The sequence below is a fragment of the Parasteatoda tepidariorum genome, chromosome 7 (genome assembly GCF_043381705.1).
Source record: "Parasteatoda tepidariorum isolate YZ-2023 chromosome 7, CAS_Ptep_4.0, whole genome shotgun sequence".
Taxonomy (NCBI): domain Eukaryota; kingdom Metazoa; phylum Arthropoda; class Arachnida; order Araneae; family Theridiidae; genus Parasteatoda; species Parasteatoda tepidariorum.
This window is the reverse complement of record NC_092210.1, coordinates 13,081,232-13,095,251: the sequence shown is the minus strand read 5'-3', so window position 1 is coordinate 13,095,251 and position 14,020 is coordinate 13,081,232. Positions and strand designations below refer to the sequence as shown.

Genomic DNA, 14,020 nt, shown 5'->3' with positions numbered 1-14,020 from the left:
GAAAATTAATATTTCAATTGTAAGGTTCGCATCAGCATACATTTATAAGAGTGGAGAAAAGTATCTATGACGAACTAATAAAGTTTGAAAATATCCTATCTGTAACTCCGAACTGCTCGACCGTAGCGCTTCAAAACCGGCGCCAGTCGATTCCTCGTGGCCAAAAACCCCAGACCCCCAAGTTTACAGGAGTTTATTAATTCTGGGGCGATTTTCGACTTGGCAACCATTCCTCGTATTATAGTATAAGATATAGAAAAATGATATCAGTTTGAAAATGTCGTCTCGCACAATAAGCTGTAGTGAGCAGTTCTAAGCTTTCTAACCAAAAAAAGTCGTAAAGGTAAAGAGATCGAGACTCGTTTTTGCTTTTATTTGTATTGAGAGCACGATCCAGTCAGCATAAAATGCTACATCTGAGGATTGGCAGATTGGAAGAGATAATAAACTAAAATAATATTTCTCATTCGTTAGTTTTATACTATTATATGATTTCATGTCAGTATAGTTTTTATCTAAACAAATATATTGTATTTATTTCCAGTTCCCCCATTGATAAAAATCAGGAACCAAATGGTTGGAACGGTAAACGGTAGCTATGCTCTATTGGAATGCTTCGTAGAGGCTTATCCAACAGCTGTGAATTTTTGGCAACATGGCGATAATCGCCAACTTGAGAATAATTGGAAATATCACATTGATCAAATAGACGAGGGATATAGGACTCATATGATTTTAAATATCACACGAGTGGAACCTTTAGACTATGGACTGTACAAATGTATTTCTAAAAACGATCGAGGAAAAACTCTTGGCGTCTTCACAGTTTTTGGTAAGTATTCAAGGAATTATTTAATACTGAAATTGCATTGCTAAGAGAATATTGAAATTGCACTGCATTTAAACTTGTTGAATGTTTGAAATGTTGAATGTTGGAGACGAAAACCACAAACGTTCAGCCCATGATCTGTCTTCTACTGAAGATATTTTACATCAGCAGTGTGATCGGTGCGAGCCGGGTGCGGAATTCGTATCGATCAGCTATCTCTGGGATTCGAACCCTGTCCACCTCAATAGGAGGCGAACACTCTATCCCCTGAGCCACCAAGGCTCGAAACAAATATTTGGTGTGAAAGGGATTCAATTTTTTGACAGTGAAAGATGAGATGTATACATTGGATCTTTCATAACATGGATAAACAAAATGTTGTCGCTGCGTTAACAAAAATTCATTACTGATTTCGACAATATGCAGAAAGAAATAATCGCCCAATCTTAAAAAATAAGCAAAATATGTACTATAGATAATAAAACGATTTTCGTTCAATCTTCTTTTGGATATGTCTTCCCATGAAAATTATTAAAATATCTTCTATTTTAATTTTCTATTGCTAATTAAAATTAGAAAAAATGCAAATGAACAATCTAATTTATCTTATCTAAGGTAAGTTATGGCAGCCCTGAGATTTCATTTATACTATTTTTTTCTCTTTTGCAGCAGGTTAAAATTTTATAATTGATTGATGTATTCTTCCTTCAGGGAGCGACCGGCAATAAAATAATAATTGTGTAAAGAAACTTTGGATAATGGCAATAATGAACAGTGCCCATGTAGGGAACCTTTGGGTTCCTCATACTTATTATGGACAGTATTTAAATTTAAGCAAACAAAAATTAAAATCAATGTCAAACTTTAATCAGGGTCCTAACTAGATTGATTTACAAAAATTGATTTTTTTTGTTTTCTATTAAGGCCGCAAGATTCTTTAAGTACCCAAACACGGCAAATATTACACAGCATCATGTCTAACATTCTTTTCTTTTGACACCGTATCTAATATCGGAACTCTACAAGTTGTATTAAACATTGCAGGACGTTGTGTTGCAACAGTTGTCAATACTTCTGTGAAGAGTTAAAGGTTGGTTGTAGGTTTCAAATTGGCAGCTAGTTCCGACATGACAGTTGGTTTCTTGCAGTTGCCATATTAGTACACTTTTCAGTGCCAGTAACAATTCCAATCTTAGAAAAAATGACCATTTTCACTTTAGTGAAAACATACGATCATGGAAAAAAACTAAAAATTCGTGGCGAAGATGTTTGTAAGGTAGACAACTAAGCTTAATTCTCTTTATAGCGGTTAATGATCAAGGAAGGATTTCTTGAAACGAAAAAGACACGTTTATGTATTAAGTTTAAAAGAACAATATCTTCTACATGCAGTTTCACTCCATCACTTTGTTACACAATTTCCGTATTGACGAAACAGAAGACTTTTATCACTCTTTCACTACTCATTTTCATTGATTTATGCTGCCATCTACATTTAAAGTAATGAGTTAATTAATTTTTATTGCAATGCTTATATTAGGTGTTAGCCCACTTTTGAGTCATTTATCTCACTTTATATTTAATAATTAAAAAACTTTATGATTGTGAATTCAATCTTGATATTTTGTTTTACAGAAATCGATCCAAATGCTCCAACCAAAAAGCCACCAACCGAAAAGTATGAAATATATGGACAACGTAAGTATCATTACATCCAGTTTTTACATAATATTATCATTTTACTAAAATTTCAAAACTCGCATTAATTTAATTTTGACTGAATATAATAAATATTATTCCGTGTTTAGAAAGGGAGAAACGTTTCTTACAGACTCAAATAATTTCTTACAGAAAACAAAATCAACTTGCAAAATTGTTCATTATTTTTCCGACTCAGCTCTTGTGTATCCATAGAAACAAAATAAATATTTTCTTTCAGCAGTCTAGACTAACTGTCAATAAATGCTCCAGACTTTATAATAGACAAATAATATTGCACACATCAACAACTATCTGCTGTTTTTTTATACATGGTTTTCATTTAATTATGTTTATATTTCATTTATTTAGTGAAGATTTATAGAATAATGTCATATTTAAAACTAAATTGTTTATATTTGACTTATTTGGTTTATTTATTGTACAAAAACTTGTACATAGAAAACAATGTTTTTTGGTATTTAATTTCGCATGCCTGTTTTTTAAATCACAATCATTCTCTTTTTAAATAATTTATAAAAATTATTTTATCTTATAAATGAGTGGATTAAAATTTTGTCTGATAGTTTTTCTTAAGGATTTTTTTTATTCACTCTCGCAGGGGACTTCAAGAGTTAAAAAGGATACAAAAATGTGAAGTGATAAAAAAAATCGTGCTCTAATTAAAGATTAACTTTAAAAAGGAACTTTTTGATCAGAATGATTTGATATTTTCCCTGAGTACACTTGAAGCATTAGGAACTGTTTTACCAGAGGAGAAAAAGAGTTTAAAAGTTGACCGATAGATGGCCGATGGATGACACAACAAAAAGTGAGAGCTTTAAAACATATGCTAATAAAAAGCCGTGATATCTGCCATATCGGTGATTGCATTGGAAATATTCTAGACATTAATTGTGGTCTAGAATTTCTTCAATTTTTCAAGACATAAACGGAGGATGGAATTCGCACGAAAAGAACCACAAAACAGATAACAGTCTTTTTAGCACATCATGACTAGTACCGCACCTTCTATTGGTCAATTTTGAGCCTTTATTACCTTTGCTTCATGCATACGAAAAGGAAATATAAGGTCTTTCTGATCAGTGATTATTTTTCACAACCTTTTGAGAGTTCAATTTTAATAATTATAATTCCTTTACCCAAGTCAAAATACTTGATGGTCCCTTCAAAATATTTTGAAGGTTTATGTTGGTATCAGTGCGATTTATGATGGTCCAAAGTCATTTGATGATCCCAATCATCGAACATTTTCCATTATGCGTTCATGGGTTTTGATGTGCCAACAAATTTCCATCCTTCCCTGATAGAAAATGCTACTTTAATACTGTGATGGTTAACCATCAAGTGAAGTTTGATTCTCATGGACCAACAATTCATGATGATCCGTGATGGTTCATAATGGTTCCAATTTCTGATGATTTAATGGGAATTCTTGTTGGCTCTCAGGAATATAGAATTTGATTTTCTTTAATGTTGGACCATCAATAATCAGTCCGAATTTTTACATTGTGGTGATGGGGGTTCATGATCGTTACAACAATTTATTTCTAAGAAACTAAGATGGAAATTTGTGATGGTTCAGAATTGGATGGTTCTTTTAATTGGACAGATATCCAAAATCTTGAAAAACATGTGTTGTAAATGGAAGGAGTCTTCATTGGCAAATATTACTAAAATCAGGGCAGAGCCAGAAACCCATCAAAACTTAAAAACCACTGTCTCAAAAGATAAAATTTTATTACATCTTAGTAACTTTATATCTGAGTTACAGTTCTGAAAGTCGATGAGCGTACAGAAACCCATCAAAACTTAAAAACCACCATCTCAAAAGATAACATTTTATTACATCTTAATAACTTTATATCTGAGTTACGGTTCTGAAAGTCGATGAGCGTACAGAAACCCATCAAAACTTAAAAACCACTATCTCAAAAGAAAACATTTTATTACATCTTAGTAACTTTATATATGAGTTGCGGTTCTGAAAGGAGATGAGCGTACAGCGTCACTTTCCCGGCACATAAAAGGTGATATCAAAGCTCTTTACAATACAAATTAAGTGCACAGATCTAAAATTAAAAACAATACACACTAGCTACCATGGAATTATGAAATGTTTGTTTAGAAGTTAACAAAATTTTATGCACGTAACTCAGAATGCCGTCTATAATCTAATTAAATAATTAAGTGATTTTCCAAGAATAAATCAATGTTTAATAGCATATTCCCCTCATCCCGTAAGTAAATATGATTGCTACGTATTTATAATATTTAAATACCTAAAATATGGCCTTTGCGAGCGATAATAAACTAATTTCAATTTCTTTGGTAGGAAAAGATAATTATAATTTCGGTCCTTTCTTTTGCAAATGCTGTTACTTTTACAGTTTTTAAAAGTGCGATTCTATATATTGTACGTTAGCAATTAAAATGGAAAATTAAGTTTGATAAATTATTTTGCTTCAAAGGTGTTTCGGTAACTATTACTTGACTGATTAAATCAAAACAAAGGGTTATTGAAAATTAATATTTTTCAGTTATAATTTAATTTTTCACCTTGATTTTTCTAGACGATAATGAACAATTAAAAAATCTCTTAGCAAGTACCATATCTAAGTGAGTACTTAATTTGTGAGTGTACGCTTCACTCTACGGATCTACTTTCAACTCAGTGTATTGCGCAAAGGACGCAATACGCAGAAACATTAACGTCGGCGTTTTCCGTTAATCTATCTTTAACGAGAAATCATAACACTTGTCGAAATATCGATTAACTAATAAGTCTCTCAGTCAACTGATGGTTAAGACACGGTTCCCAGTAGAACACCGAAGTCAAGCATCACTGGTTGCGGTCAGTGTGCGGTTAGTTGACCACTTGGATCTGTCTACAAAGGGATTAAGGGTGTGCGGTATTGGTGCTCGTTAAACTGTTCCGTTGTAAAGCACTCGACTTCGCGAGTAGGTCATCGAGCTACCGAAGCGGGGTGACATCCCCTCTGAAAAAATCAAAATTGTGATGGCAAGTCTTCGGATCATCCTCAGGGATTTTCCCCAGTCCATCGTCAATAGCCCATTGTGCAGCTCTAGTAAATAAAGTAGTAAATAAACTACAACAAAAATTAACTTATAAATGGTAACTGTGTAATAATGGTAACTGCACATCCAGAGCGCTGTCATCAACATCTGAGAGTTTTGTTCTCCCCCAAAAGTGCTCGCAGCTACATGTATGAAAGTTCAAATTCTGCTCTTACGCAAGGAGCGGAATACACAGAGACATTGACGTCAGCGCTCGCTGTAAAAACTTGCCACAATTCGCAAGTTAGCATTACGTTTAAGGCAAAACAAACACATAATGCAAAATCTCTTTATCACATTCTTCACCTTAAGTTACGTTTCTTTAACCTTGTATTGTAGTCGATATTGAATGTCTCCTTTACTTTGTATTGTAGTCGGTAGTGTAAGTCACCTAAACCCTGTAATGTAGTCGGTAGTGAATGTCTCATTCTATTTTTTATTGTAGTCGGTAGTGAATGTATCATTCTCTTTTATATTGAAGTCGGTAGTGTAGGTCTCCAGAACCTTGTATTGTAGTCGGTAGTGTAGATCTCCAGAACCTTGTATTGTAGTCGGTAGAGAATGACTCCTTTACCTTATATTGTAACTAGTAGTGAATGTCTCATTCTCCTTTGCTTTGTAGTCAGTAGTATATGTCATCTTACACATTTCCTTCCGCTTAATACAATGTGCTCCCGACGCATTTCCTTATACTTAGTAATACTGAAAATTTAAATTAATTCACTAAATTAATATTTATTTAAAATTCATGCACCAATTATAGAATTCTTGCCCTCACTATGCATTTATAATATATTTAAAAAACAAATTTTTCCCATAAAACTGATTCTATTTTCTGATAATATCGCTTCTGTAATTAATGATCTGAAAAAGAGCATTTACATTCTTAAAAATTATTCTTCGAAACTGCTGGAGGGAATATGTTTATAAAATAAACAACAGAGAAACTATACTTTCAGCAACGAGAAAAATAACCAAAACATCTTAATTTTTTGTTTTTGTTTTTGTTTTATCAAATCATTAACTTCATTGAAATCTGTTATTGCTTGTAATGTTCTAAGAACGATTTTCTTTTTATACCTATGGCCTTGAGCAATTAATTGAAACAAGTGCAATCATACCGTTATTTATTAAGTCTTGAAATAAGTTTAAAATATGTAATTTTAATATTTTTCTTTTTAAACTAAAATAAAATCCTCAGGGGAAATTCGCTTAAGAGTTGTAGTTAAATTATCATGTTTTGTTTTCATTATGTTTGTATTTTTCACATGTACTTTATTTTTATTTAAGTTTTGTTTATTTGAAATTGAGACTCTTTAAATTTAATAAAATGGCTTCAGTTTTGTTGGTAAAGAAGGCATAAAAAAGAAATGTTAAAAAGGAAAAGTTAAAAAGGAAAAGGAAAGTTTGTAAATTATTTAAAAATTGCAAAGAATAAAAGATAGCTGGAACATAAGAGCTGCATTAAATATAAATATAATAATTCTTGTTAAATTTTTAACTTAACCTGTGTTACAATCACTTTGCAAATAAACATCTGAAATCATTCTATAGAAAAGTATTTCTATATTTACTTTGTATTAGTAGTAGTTTTAAATAGATTAAGATAAAGTGTTCCCGGGTTTAAATAATGGTTGAATACTTAGTAGAGTTTTAATTGGATATAAATTATAAACTATTTATATAAATTTTCTGTTTAAAGTTTGTTTAAGGGTTATTTCATAAATAGTAAAATGCAATTCGTAATTGCGAAACAGTTTAAAGTTTGTATGTTTAATTAGTTTCGTATGTTTAATTGCGTCATATATTTAATTGGAATTATAACTGTAGCATATTAATTGAAAATATGAAAGTAATTTATAAGATTCGAAACATTGATTGAATTGATTTTTCTTCTTCATTTATGGAACTATGAAACTAAACACTGTATTTATGCATTCTTGATCCATTTTAATCATATTTAAATTTTAAAATCATTAAATAGAGTATTGTTGTTGTTAATTTACGTCGCACTAGAGCTGCACTTAAATAGAGTGAAACACAGTGTTCTAGAATGAAATTACAAAAAGGTACCAAAAGTGAAAAAAAAAGGTTGACGAATAGTGTAATGGAACAAAATATTCTTCTCGAAAGTTTCATTCAAATTTTTGATCCAATTGCTCTTCAAAGCTGGATTTTAATTCTAAAATTTTGCTCCTTAGTCACTGACCAAGTCTTCTGGGAATCTTTTCCTATTTTGAAAAATCTAATAATTTAGTTAATTGCCCTTCTTACTTTTTATTCTTTTCAAGTGTTTGAAAATCTATTTTTTGAATTTCCATAATTTGCTGGGACTGTGTAGCGGTCATGGAACTGGCCTTGGATCGGAAAGATTCAGGGTCCAAATCCCGGGCAAGACATGGAGGTTCTTTCATTCTCTGTACTATGTGTCCTTAGTATTGGAGCAACGTTGACCTTCCTAATATGGTGCTTATGAAAGAGTAGCCAACAAATCTGCCCAATAAAATGGCTTAATTGACAAAAAGTTAACACAGGTGGCCATTGGAAATTAAAAAAAGAAATAAAAAAGAGAGAAAAAAAATCCCCTCCTACCTTAACTACTTCTCCACTTTTTTGATCATGTTCCAACCATTTATACCTATCCTATTTTTTTTTATCCTTTTATTGTAACCTGCTTGTAATTTTCCTTCACATTCCTGTGATTCCCTCTTTGTGTCTTGGCACTACTATTGAAACTGTAGTACGTCTGTTCAGGTAGAATTAGTTGTATTTTTTGTTGTTCAGCTTTATTCATTTTACGCACTGGTGATTTAGTAAATGGGCAAAATTGGGAGATAGTTTCTCCCCAATACTTTCCCAATCTAATAACATGGAAAAACAGGTTTTGCTATGCGAACAAGACTGCAGGTTAAAATAAAAAAATTTTCGTGTAAGGCAGTCAGTGGGTTTAATCATATCCTTACCTCGATCATATATCATATTTATCTGAAACTATTTGTGCTTATTACTATATTGCTATATTAAATTTGGGCATATGTCTTTTTATTCACAGCTCCTCCGCCACCACTGATCGAAGCACTTGATTGTGATAGTTGTACCTCAATTTGTGATTTTACTCCATTATGTCCAACTACAGGTAAAAATTTCTAGCTAAAATATAGTTCTGTATTTTGATATTAATGTTATATTTCGCTATTTAAGAACATCACTTGAAGATCAAGGAAAAACGATTTATGTCCGAAAAGCTGATTTTTAAGAAAAAATGATGAAAACATGAGGGCAGGAACTGTTTTACGTGACCACGGCCCATCTTCACTGGTAATGACTCTCGAGGAGAACAAATTTTTTAGTGTTATTGATTTTCTTCTCATTCTCCGAATTACTAAAAATCAACAGATGGCTATAGACAAAAGCCGTTCTTACCCACTGATCTTCAATTATGAAATTTTAATGCATAAAATGTTGCACCTCACCTGTTGTTTGTAGCTCTATATATGACTATGGCTACGAGGTTAAATCATTTCGAGTAGGGGTTCGATATAAAAATTTAGCTTTAGCCTTGACTTAAAGTATTAAAATTTCTCCATAATAAAAAGTGCTTTTTTCTTATTTCTATTGCAGCAGACAGCACCAGACTTTAAGGTGGGAGGAGTTCTTTGTTAAATTAGAGAGTAAAGTCTTTCATTAGTTTAGAAATTTTGTAATAAGAAAAAAAGTCACTTTTCCTATATAGTTTTTATTATTATTATATGGGCATCGATGGCTCAAAGGATAGAGCGTTCGCCTTCCAATGAGGTGAACCGGGGTTCGATATCGACGATAACTGGTTGATACAAATTCCGCACTCGGTTCTCACCGATCACAGTGCCACCATAAAAATATCCTCTTTGGTAGACGGTTTATGAATTAGCATCCCCTTGCCGTCAGGCTAACCGTGGGAGATTTTTGTGGTCTTCCTCTCCATGTAATGCAAATGCGGATTTCCACCAAAAAGTCCACCACGAAGTCAAATTTATCCCAATACTTGATCCAGAAGTTCCCTTGTCTTCTGGATTGGATTCAAAACTACAAGGCTACTGAGTTGGACATTAGTAGACGCAAACTCAGAATTGGCCATCTGTTCAATAAAATAAAATATAGTTTTTCGAAGTGTTTTTGTTGCAGATGTATTAATATTTAGTACGACTTCACATTCACTTAAAATGCTCTCATGTGAGAATTGGTGAATCAGTTGTATATATTGTGACGTGCACTCCTCTTACTTCCCTTAGTTACTCTAAATGGTGGCTCTGCTATTGTTGCTCTATTGCTTACTCTATCACACATATTCACTTTTCATTTAGGCTAATTTTATATCTTATCCTAATATTTATAACATTTCTTTACCATACACTCATGTAAAAGAATGGTGTTATAGTGCATGTTGTATTGATGGTATGCTATGGTTTTTTATTGAAGTGATTACACAGAAAATCAACTGAATATATTTTTTCTTTGAGCCTTAGAACTTTTATGTATGCACCTTTTAAACAATCATTGTACATATTTATTAGTTATTCTTTGGCTCTATTCCGCGTTATTGAAGTTTACATTAAATAATTCGCATATTTTAGTAGCGTAGTTTGCTTTAATTGAACCCCACATTAGAATTCTTTAACCAAAGTTCTATTTTATGAATTTTAAAAGCGAAATTTGCAATCTTTTTTGAGAATTTGCATATTTTCACATCTTTCAAATCTGAAGTATTGAATTTTTCAGACATGCACATCACGCAATCTGATTAATCATTTGAAAACATTACATTACTCTATGCCAGAGAATGCGTAATGCAGGATATAAATAAAATAATCTAGTGATAAGGAATTACAGTTAAAGAAAGATAAGACAAGAACGTGAAGTTTATGGAAATATTATATGATGAAAGTATAAAGGAATAATAATATAAAGAATTATAAGATAAGAAAATGGAAGATAAAAAGTAATATAAGTTAATAAAATACAAGAAAAAAGGAAATATAACGTAACGAAAATTATAAAGAAATAGAATTAAAAAATAAGGGACTTCAGTAGGATAATTATTTACAAGATAAGGAGTTTCAAGCTGAAGAATTAAATTATAAGTATTTAAAGAATAAGAAATATAGGATAAGTAAATATAAGGTTAGCCAAAATATGAGAGATTATAGAATGTTATAAAATATTTTATGATAGTTATGAACCAAAGACAAGTTTTTAAAAACTGCGGTTAGCAAATAATAATTTAATACTTAGAGTGTTTAGTGGTTTAATATATTTTTCACCTGATTGTATTTTAGAATAAATATATAAAATTAAAATAAAAAAATTAAAATACATTGTAGATGTTTAAACATTTACTTTGAAGAATTTGATGTGTATTTGAGTTCATAATATACTTTCTTTTACGCTTTCTCATGTTTTTATTAAATGTAATATTGATTCTATTTTTAAATAGTTTTTTTCTCCTTGAATCCTTCTTTTTCAAAAGTCTTAAGGCTGATAAACCGTCTTTGTAAAAGGCACACAATTCTGCATATGTGTGTGCCATTGAGGCTTAAATATTAACCCTTTGCGGTCATCTGTCTACTGTCAGACACCAACGTTTTTTTACCGTTCCAGTCGTATGTCTGCTCTCAGCCACCACAGCAAAGATGTTAGTCACAGGGTAATGGCAAATATTGCGGTACTGTGAATTTGTGAGGAGTAAAGATTGTTTTGTATGTACAAACAGAAAAATTAAAGGCGGAAGACGCCTAACTAATTACTTTTGCGACATATGTTCTCGTAAACCAGGGCTTCATATTAGAGACTGCTTTTAAAGATACCACACGATGGAGAACTATAAAATGTAATTTTTACATATAATTAAAAAATACTGTGTTACAAATATCTAAAGTTTAAAAAATAATTAATACATTTTAATTTTCCTTCATAATCTTGCGTATTATTTATTACTGTTCGTTCAATAAAAATTACTTCTGGCTGAAATGACACCCATGTATAAACTCGCAAAGGGTTAATATCTATTTTCAACTGTATGAATACTTTAAATGTTTCTTGATATTTTTTCACAAACAAAATCTTTATTTGATTTCAGGAAAAATAGATCCATCACAAACTCAAAATATGCACATTGGTACAATGGGGATTTCTCGTCACTCTCTAACAACAGAAAGTGAGTATGAATTCAAATGAGGTATGATAAAAATGAGGCACAATATTACACCCTTAAAAATGTCTATTGTTTCCGTGAATTTGAAAGTTGATTAAAATATTGTCTAAAAAGCTCAAGTAGCAATTTTAAACTTCTACCTTTGGGTAAAACATAACTCTATATTGGATGATTACTAGTCAGAATACAAAGAAGAAATACTGACATCACTTCGAAGAACTATTTGCAATTCGGTTTATAATAATTTAAATAAGAGAGGCAAGATAAAACTTGGTCAATATAACAAAATATTAGTTTTTACTGAAATATTACAATCATACATTTGAGTAAGCATAACATCCTATAACATAAATGCAAATAATCAAAGTGACCATCATCTTTGGCCTTAATGCAGATTTGCGTAAACGTGTCAAAATTCTTTTTTTATGTTTTGCATTTTACTTACTGATATTCCCATTACTGCCAAACAAATTTCTTAGAATTACAAATTCTTTAACGGTACAGAAATCAAACTTTTACTTACAAGGCAGGGCAAACTGGAAAATTCATTGAATTTGAGTCTGGTGAATAATGTGGCCTTCATTGTGCTGTGAAAAACAGAAAAAAATGTTAACTCTTTATGTTGCAGCATATTCTTGTTTGATGATCCAATTTTGGCTTACAGAAGCTTATATGATCTAGGTGACTAACAACTATTAAATTGAGAGATTTAATTATTTAGTTTCAAAATTTGTGCAACTACGAGTTATTTCAGGTCATCATGTCGCATATAATCTAATAAAACTTTCAGAAAAAAATTTAAATTTCAAACTAAGTTAATTCAAGTCAATTAAAACCAAATCTAATTTATATTTTGTTAAATTTTATTTATTTGTGTGATCAAAAACTATTTCAGCTTTGGATTTGGTCACAGCCTGCGTTTGTTAATTATAGTACTGAAATCTTAAAGTTAATTTGCACGATAAATAGCACTCTTTTGTACATGTATTTATTTTTATGATACGATTTTTGTGCATTTTAAAAGTTTATATTGGGTTTATTAAATTTTAAGCTATCATGTTTATTAAAACAGGGAGTGAGTAATTTGACAACATGTGTTACTTATTGTGTTTTGTATTCTTTAGATTGTATGGTACATCAACTTGGAAAACCAGTTTTTCAACGTTCCTCAAAGCAAGAAGTGGGTGCCTGGTTTCAAGATGCCTACCCGGGTAGTTCTAACACGAAATACTACGCTATTTATGCAAACGAAACCAACCGTGTTTATGTATACAATAACAGGGATGACTTTCGAAACAATAACTTCAGCCGACAAATTGACCTTACCTTCGATTTTTCTGGAACATGCAGCGTAGTTTACAATGGTTCATTCTATTATCTTCAAGAAGCCTCAGATGTAATCATTCGAAAAGACTTATCAAACTTTCAGGCTTTTTCAGGTGGACCTTTTAACGATTCTTCAGGCTCATATCTTTACAACACCGAGCTGTGCCGTATGGACATAATGGCTGATGAAAATGGAATCTTCATTGTCTACCCATCAAATAACACAAATAACACAATCGTTCGAAAATTAGATCCATTCAGTGTTAAAGGGGAGTTAATGTGGAATTTAACATTCCCTCATAACAGTGTGGGTGAAATGTTCATTGCGTGTGGTGTGTTGTACGCTGTAGATTCTGTTACAGCTCTTAATTCACACATCAGATTTGCGTATGATTTGTATCAGAACAAAGTGCTGGATGTAAATATACCTTTTTCGAACCCATTCCGTAATAACAGTATGATATCTTACAATCCAAAGCACCAAAAAATATATACATATGATAAGGGTAACCAGCTTTTGTATCCTATACTGTTTGGATCCATAGATATGGGGCAACCCGAACAGAAAGACGATGTAAAAAGAAGAAAGTGACTCTTGTATAATCTTTTATTAAATAAAGTTTTAAGCTTGGTATATTTTCCGATAACGGTTTCGTAAGTCATTTCTTACATTGTTTTTTAATTGAATCTGTAGAAATTTTGTAAAGAAAAGATAAAATCTAATGTACGCAATTTCTATTAAAAACAACACCTTGACAGCGATATTTTAACAACACAACATTTTATTTTTTTTACTTTATAACCGTTGTTGAACAGCCGATTCAATTTTCCGGTTTACGACTATTAATGTTCAACTTCTTAGTCTCTTAATTTTGAAC

The 14,020-nt window shown here is 31.4% G+C and overlaps 1 protein-coding gene across 1 annotated transcript in view; it reads left to right on the top strand.

The window, feature by feature from the left end:
* LOC107445460 (uncharacterized) overlaps window positions 1-13,784 on the top strand; it is a 202,416-nt gene extending 188,632 nt beyond the window's left edge. Inside the window, exons 10-14 of the mRNA XM_021144441.3 lie at window positions 545-832; window positions 2,465-2,527; window positions 8,679-8,762; window positions 11,742-11,819; window positions 12,941-13,784. Coding sequence (XP_021000100.1) covers window positions 545-832; window positions 2,465-2,527; window positions 8,679-8,762; window positions 11,742-11,819; window positions 12,941-13,734 — 1,307 coding nt within the window. The 3' untranslated portion in view covers window positions 13,735-13,784. The remainder of the gene's footprint in view (window positions 1-544; window positions 833-2,464; window positions 2,528-8,678; window positions 8,763-11,741; window positions 11,820-12,940) is intronic.
* Window positions 13,785-14,020: the final 236 nt, after the last annotated feature.